General features: G+C 37.7%; 1 protein-coding gene across 1 annotated transcript in view; it reads left to right on the top strand.

Annotated features, from left to right (window-relative positions):
• The window catches only part of ZC3H14 (zinc finger CCCH-type containing 14), a gene marked incomplete at its 3' end in the record, with an annotated part of 55000 nt that overhangs the window by 12726 nt on the left and 34736 nt on the right, over window positions 1-7538 (top strand). The window contains exons 6-8 of the mRNA XM_006879217.1: window positions 3-94; window positions 1721-1881; window positions 2306-2406. Of these exons, the coding sequence (XP_006879279.1) occupies window positions 3-94; window positions 1721-1881; window positions 2306-2406 (354 nt within the window). The remainder of the gene's footprint in view (window positions 1-2; window positions 95-1720; window positions 1882-2305; window positions 2407-7538) is intronic.

The following is a 7538-nucleotide window of genomic DNA, read 5'->3' as shown; positions in this document are numbered from 1 at the left end:
CACTGGACGTTTGTGTGAACCTGAGGTGCTTAACAGCTTAGAGAAGACTTACAGTCCCTTCTTTAGAAGCAGCTCAGAAAAAATGAGCATTGAGGTTGGTATATGCTTGTTAGGCTGAAAATTGGCAAATTTTGATATTAAAATATATATGAACTAGCTGAATATGTATTCCGTGTTGATGTTAAGCTTAACAATATGTTTGTTCAGCCAGATCTCCCTCTCCACAGCTGGTTTTATATCTTGTGATACTGGATTTAACCCCAAATTGCAAGTAATCACCTGGGGGTGAAGTCTCTTGAAATTACATTGTTTATACTTTCAGAGATGCTGTAATGTGATTTTCTTTTTTAATTTTTTTTTTTTTAGTTTATTACTAATTTCAGTAAAAATGTACAGAGACTTTGGATTTCCATTCATTCATTGTACTTTTCTCACCTCCCAACCCTCCCCCGTAGTACACTACCCTCTTGGAAAAGTGAAAGAAAAATTCTTTCATTGTTTAAAATCCTCCCCCAGGTCCACTCCACCATATAGCCTTCCTTCTAGACTCCTGTCATGACAAAAATACCTCATCACATATCCTTTTAAACAGTTTTCTCCGTCGTCTGTTTCAATGCAATATACGTTATTGAACCCATCTTTCTCAGTCTCTCCTCAACCCCAAGATCAGTCCTGTTTTACAACAGTGGCACCATACAATATTTGTCCTTTTGTGACTGAGATACTTTACTCAGCATAATGTCCTCCAGAGTCACCCATTTTGAATAATAATGCATTAAGTTCCTTGTTTTTCAGTGAAGCGTAGTAGTATTCCATTGTGTGAATATACCTCAACTTTTCTATCCATTGCTTGTTGATGGGCACTTAGATTGTTTCCAACTCCTTGCTATTGTGAACAAAGCAGCAATAAACATGGGTGTGCATAGAGATGCTGTAATGTGATCTTATCTCATCATCATAGTTAGGTCTCACATTAACATAAAACTTTTGACAGGATGGGGTTAGGTCAGCTTTGAGTTCTTTATGGTAGTTGCCAGTGAGATTGTACCTTCCAGGCAGGGACGGTGAAACTGTCCCACATCCTCCAGGCCTGTTGTTAGGAGGGGCCAGTTCTGTAAAAAAGACCTCGTTCTTGGAAGGTAGAGGAGGACCAGCAGAAGAGGGGAGGACCTTCAGCAAGTCTGAGAGGACTGACACAGTGCCTTTACCAGTGGGCTCAAATACATCAGTGAAGATGAGGATGGCACAGGGTAGGGCAGGGCTCAGATCCATGGTTCATAAGGGCTTTCTGAGTTGTGGTGGACTTGATGGCAGCTAACAACAACAGCAATACAACAGAGAGCAACTAACACTTCATTTTAGTAGTTCCTCAGCTGTGCTGTGTTGAGCTGTCTGTAAAATGAGGAGTTGTTTTTATGTGCTTTTCAAGTCGGAGCTGCCTCATGCTTGACCCTGCAGCGGGTTTTCCGAGGCAGTAAATCCCATGGGAGGAGATTTCCCATCTTTCTCAGAATGTGTACCTGTGGATTGGCAGTACACTGCCTTACCACCGTAGCTGGAGCTCCAACTCTCATTTTTGTTTGAGCTAGAGATAATCTATTAAGGGTAAAATTTGTGTTTTTATTAAAAAAAAAAAAAAGAAAAGAGCCCATGTATTCATCCAAGTCAAAACTTTGTTTTCTGAGACTAGATAAATATGTCAAAATTTATCTGGTTGCAGGAAGAAAATTTTCGAAAGAGAAAGTTGCCTGTGGTAAGTTCAGTTATTAAAGTTAAAAAATTCAACCGTGATGGAGAAGAGGAGGAGGAAGATGAGGACTATGGCTCCCGAACAGGCAGTGTCTCCAGCAGTGTGTCAGTGCCAGCAAAGCCTGAAAGGAGGTATCTGGACATGTCTGTAAATAAATGCTCCACTGTTTGTAAGTTAGCGTTTCTCTTTCAAATGGAATTGCCTATGTTTCTTGGAGAAAATCGTCATGAAAATCGTGATTTAATAAATGACAAAATTTCACTGTTATTTGAAAAAGAAAAATTGATTCAAATTGGAGATGATTGCATAGAGAAATAAAAATATGTATGATGGAATGGGGAAACCCACCTACTGATCTAGATTTGTTTAACATAGTATAAAGTTAAAGATTCCACTTTAGTTGAAACTTTCATAAAAAGTAGGTAGTTTTTAAAATACAATAGGTAGTCTATTCAAAACCCAAGAGAAAGATGTAAATCTGTTGGAAAAACAAAATGTTTGGCTACCATGAGATTACTCAATATTTAATAAAGCTACTTTTCTTAACTCTTTTAGACCTTCACTTCCACCTTCTAAACAAGCTAATAAGAATTTAATTTTGAAGGCTATATCTGAAGCTCAGGAATCTGTAACAAAAACAACAAACTATTCCACAGGTAATTTACATATATTCTGTTTAGATTAGATAAACGTAAGAGAGATTCTGTAACTCTTGAGTAAACAGAACATGATTGTTCTCTTAAGTTGGGGGCAATGACAACTGCAAGGTGTCAAGGTTAAGATGCGCTTCAGGGAAAAGCACTTTTTATTTTTTTTTTCTCCCAAGATACCCATTAGGATTATTTAGTGACCAGGGGCCCAAACCCCAGAAGCACCATCAGGTGACCAGCAGATGTAACAACTTTATGTGCCTCCAGAGGACACCCTGCACCCTGCACCGGCAAGCAGGCAGTTCTTGATTTAGTACTGCTCCCATTGCAAGGTGCCGCCTCAAATCTGCAATCCAGGACCTCTTCAGAATGGGGAAAACGTCCTTTTGAAAGCTGATTTGATTAGATTAAGAAACTTGTCAGCTGGCACTAGAATTTGGTTCTTAATCACCATCTAGTGCTTCTTTCTTCTTTCCAATGTGAATGAAATTGTTTTTCAAAGGGGTGTACTGTATAATAATGAAAGAACTTTTTTCCCAAAGAAAAAATTGAACGGGGGGTGGGGAAGGGGACAGGGAGGAAAATTTGCAGCAGTGAATTAATGGAAATATAGTTTCTTTATAAACTTTCATTAAAATCTAAAAAAGAAAATTTTACAGAGAAAAGAAAGAAAAAAATGAAAAAAGTTTTTCAGGAAATTCTGATGAGCTAGGACTTTAGTGGGTTTAGCTTAGATAACCCTCCCTGTTGGTTTTTAGAGGCTGTAAGTTGCACAGGAGGAGATTGCCCATCCCTCTATTACAGAACTGCTGATGGATTCAAACTATATGCTTTTGGGTTGATAATATAACTGTATCACTAGGCCATCTTAGCTCCTGTAAGAATGGGTGAGAGTAAGAGTAGATAATATTAAATGCCCAGGTAGGATTAGTGTTAAATGAGCAAGTAGTTTCTTGTTTTCATTGACACTTAATGATTCTGGAGAATTGACTCTCTTTCTTGTAGAATTAACTAACCATTTTGTGACAGAACATAAAGAGTGTTGTTGTTAAATGTTACTGGATTGGTTCCAACTCAGAGTGATGCAGTACAACACGACTCTATTCTGTCATGTGCCATCCTCAGAGCTGTCATGTTTGAGCCCTTCATTGAAGCTGCTTTGAGAGTCTGTCTTACTGAATTCCTTTTTCACTAACCCTCTACTTAAATAACAAGCCTGATTTCCTTCTGCAGGAAATAGTTCTCCTGACCATTTGTCCAAAGTGTATGAGAAGGCTTGTCACTATGGCATCTGAGGAGCATTCTGCTGTACCGTTTCCAAGAACAGATTTGCTTGTTGTCTTGCAGTTTATGGTATATTCACTAATCGTCACCATAATTCAGAGACATCACTTCTTTTGTTTAGCTTTCTTCTTGTCTAGCTTTCAAAAGCATGTATTGGTTTTATGTGCCATCGAGTCAGCTGTGATGCACAGCTGCCCTATGCACAATGGCTCTGAACCCTGCTCTATCCTGAGCCACTTACCCTCAATACCCCAGTTACTTTGTCATTTCATCCATCCAGGAGTTTCCTCTCCTGCTCTGTTCTTCAACCCTTCCAAGTATTCTCCACAGACACAGCCACAGTATGTGAGATGGAGTCTCAAAATCCTTCCCTCCAGGGAACAGCCTGGTTGTACTTCCTCCAGGACAAACCTGTTTATTCTCTTGGCAGTCCATGGTATACTCTTTCCCACATCACAACTCAAAGGCATCAATTCTTCTGTCATCTTTGGTCATTGTCCAGCTTTTTGATGCATAGCAAGTAATTGTGAAGACTATTGGCTTTCATCAAAGATTCATGTGATGTCAGCAATGATAGCTCTCATTCTGTGTTCTTTTCTGGATCTGACATTTCCCTATGAATGTATTACTGTGTTTTTAACTTCTCTTTGTGTATGTTATTAGTGATACTGTTTGGTAATTTTGGCTTTCTATTGGTTCACCTTTCTTTGGAATGTTTGCTTTCTGTTGGTTCACCTTTCTTTGGAATGGGCACAGATGGGATCTCTTCTAGTCATTTGGCCTAGTGCCTCTCTTCCAGTTTCTCCGCATAGATAAATGAGTACCTCCACAGCTGTATCTGTTTATGGAAATAATTCATTTGGTAGTCCATCAATTCACCAGTGCCTTCACCAGTGTCTTGGACTTCTTTCTTCAGTGTAGCAATGAGTTTTTAGTTTTTTTTCTGTTGGTTCTTGATCCCATGTACTACCTCCTGAAATAGACCTCTACCAATTTTTTTTGATACAGTTACTTTGTGTATTCCTCCCAACTTCTTTTGGTGCGTTCTGTGTCATTTTGCCTATAGAAAAGTTTCATTACTGAAACTTCGGGCATGAATGTTTTTCAGTTAGGTCCTCTAGATTTCTTAGCACATGTAAGTGAATATCTTCAACACGGGGTTAATTTGCTAGAACATCTCATTTGAAACTTGAGTTTGTGGAACCTTCTTTTGTACCAGTGCCTTTGGTGTAACTCAGACTTTTTCCTTCAGTACTATTGGATCTTGCCTGGCTCAGGCCAGGCCAGGCTTCAGAGCTGTGTACATAGGGTCGCTGTTAATCACAGGTGACTCGACAGCACGTAACAATAACAACAACGACTTGATTATATGCTACCTCCTGAAATAGCTGAATGTCAACCAATTCTTTTTGGCTTAGTGATTCTGTATATTCCTCCCATCTTGTTTTGATATTTCCTGCATTGTTCAGTATTGCACCTTGAGGCTTGAATTTGTTCTTCACTTCTTTTAGCTTTTAAGAAATGTCAGTGCTGTTCTTCCCTCTTAATCCTCTTAACTAGGTCTTCATTTCGTTTAATCCTTTGTCTTTCTGAGCACCCTTTGAAGTCATAAGTTCCATGTGAATGTACTTACTGTCCAGCCATTTTTTAAATAATCTTCAGTAAGATTTTACTTGCATATTGATATTGTTTGATATTGATACTACATGCTTTTGGAGCGCTGTTTTGGAAGTGAAATATGTAATGAATGTGTTTAGTTGCTTTTATATTGTTGAAAAAAGATACTTGCAATTAATATGCCATTGGTCTTTAAACTGTCATACAGTTTCCTATGTTGTATATAGCCTGTTTCCCAGCTGCTAGGCCCTCTTGGTTTCCAAATGTCTATAGTTTTAGTCAGTAGTAATTATTAATGCAATTTGAGTTCATGCTTGATCAGTTTCAGACTATAAAGTTGGTAAAAGTCTCAGTTTCCTACTTGACATTAGCGATTGAGATGGAGTTTGAATAATAGTCACATAAATTTGTCCTCTTTGTAGATGTACAGATGATGTTCTGTTACAGTGCTGTACTTAAGGTACTTGCAATGCTCTTTTAATGGTCATGCCACATTGTTGCTCTTCCACTCAGCATTCCTGGTGTAGTAGATCATGTGACTGTTCAGTTCAGAATGGTCAGTACCGATCCATTTCAACTCACTTTGGTTTCTTACGCATTCCATTTCATTTGTGATGACTTCCAATTTTCATATACTCATGCTTTATACATTTCACATCCTAATTATAAAGAAATTTTTGAAGCTGCTTCTAATTTTAAATTGTGTCACATCAGCAAATGAAGGTCCTCAAAGCTTTTCTCTGTCACTAAGGTCTGCTCAACTTTGCAGAGAGCTCTTCCTCACTTGTATTGATTTTTACTTAAGTTCTGTTGTTGAGAGTACACAGCAAAATATACACCAGTTCAACTGTTTCTGCATGTATAGTTTAGTGGAGATGATTACATTTTTCATCCAATCACGTTTTAAGTGCCTTTCAACCCAAGGGTTTTATGTTTGGCACTTGATCAGCAACTGTTTTCTACTGAAAATCTTAAGATTTTCACTGAGTAAATTTATATAGAAGCAGGTCTGTCTTTATTTAGAAGGTCTACTAACGCTTGTGACTCTGCTGGTATTTAAAATCCTGGTGGCACAACTTCCAGCATCACCAGAACATGCCAGAGTGAAAGAGACTGACAGAACGGGTAGGAAATAAAGCAGTTCCTGTATTTGAAACAAAGATTACCAGTCAGTAACAAGCTTACCTTACTGAAAAGAACTTGGAGGTGCAGATCAAATGATGATTGTCATATTTTATTGTCAGTATATTCTGTACTTTATACCTACTGTGGCCAGTGTGTCAGTATCTGTGTTAGCAAGGTTATGATGACTGTCTTCTTTAAACATTTGAAATGTTATTTTTACTGTAGTTCTGGTGAATATTCTTCATTACTTTTCTTATCTGTTGTATCTTTTTTTAATAATTTTTTTAAATTTTATTAATTTTTTGTGTGTACAGGAGGAGATTGTCCCCTCTTCTCCAGCAGAGCATCTGGTGGATTCGAACCACATGCCTCTGGGATTGTTGTATTTTTTTTTTGTGAACCCTTCCTAAAATGAACTACTCTGTTACCTACCAATTTTTTATTCCAGTAGTCATGTGTTCACTTTTTTCACCTTTATTTTGAACATAACTTTATTTTTGGCATAGAATAAGGATTATCATGCCAAGTTTAACGCTAACTGGAAGGATTTACCTATCTTGCATTCCTTTTTCTGTTCTATTAACAAGATGATTCACAGTGAACATAAATATACTATGACTTTGGAATGTTCTCCTTTTGTAAGATTAGGAAAGCCCAACTTTTTAAAGAATTTGAATGGCAGTACTTTCTTTACCTAGATTATCTAAATTACCATTTGCCATTGATAGAAGATCATAAAGCAGAGCCTGCAGTGCATTTGGTTAAAAATATTATGTATGTGGTATAATATATGCAAGGCATGTGATTTAAACTGTATAAACTTTTTGCATATATGTGTATTTGGATGGATAATCAAATATTTTTTCAGAGATTTTGTAAGCAAGTATCTGTGAAGTGTTTTGAAATCCTTAAATGTTCTAAACTCCAGGAAGTGTTTGTTTGACATGGTATCTATTGGCTTTTGCATCTTGATGTGTTACTGAATTTATATTGTCATCCCTTTTCCTTTTATATAAAAGTTCCCCAGAAACAGACACTTCCAGTTGCCCCTCGAACTCGAACCTCTCAGGAAGAATTGCTTGCAGAAGTGGTCCAGGGGCAAAGCAGGAGCC

Source organism: Elephantulus edwardii, unplaced genomic scaffold (assembly GCF_000299155.1).
Source record: "Elephantulus edwardii isolate Elephantulus edwardi_28Jun2011 unplaced genomic scaffold, EleEdw1.0 scaffold00002, whole genome shotgun sequence".
In the NCBI taxonomy this organism is placed as follows: domain Eukaryota; kingdom Metazoa; phylum Chordata; class Mammalia; order Macroscelidea; family Macroscelididae; genus Elephantulus; species Elephantulus edwardii.
The sequence above is the reverse complement of the archived record's forward strand: the minus strand, read 5'-3'. Positions and strand labels throughout refer to the sequence as shown.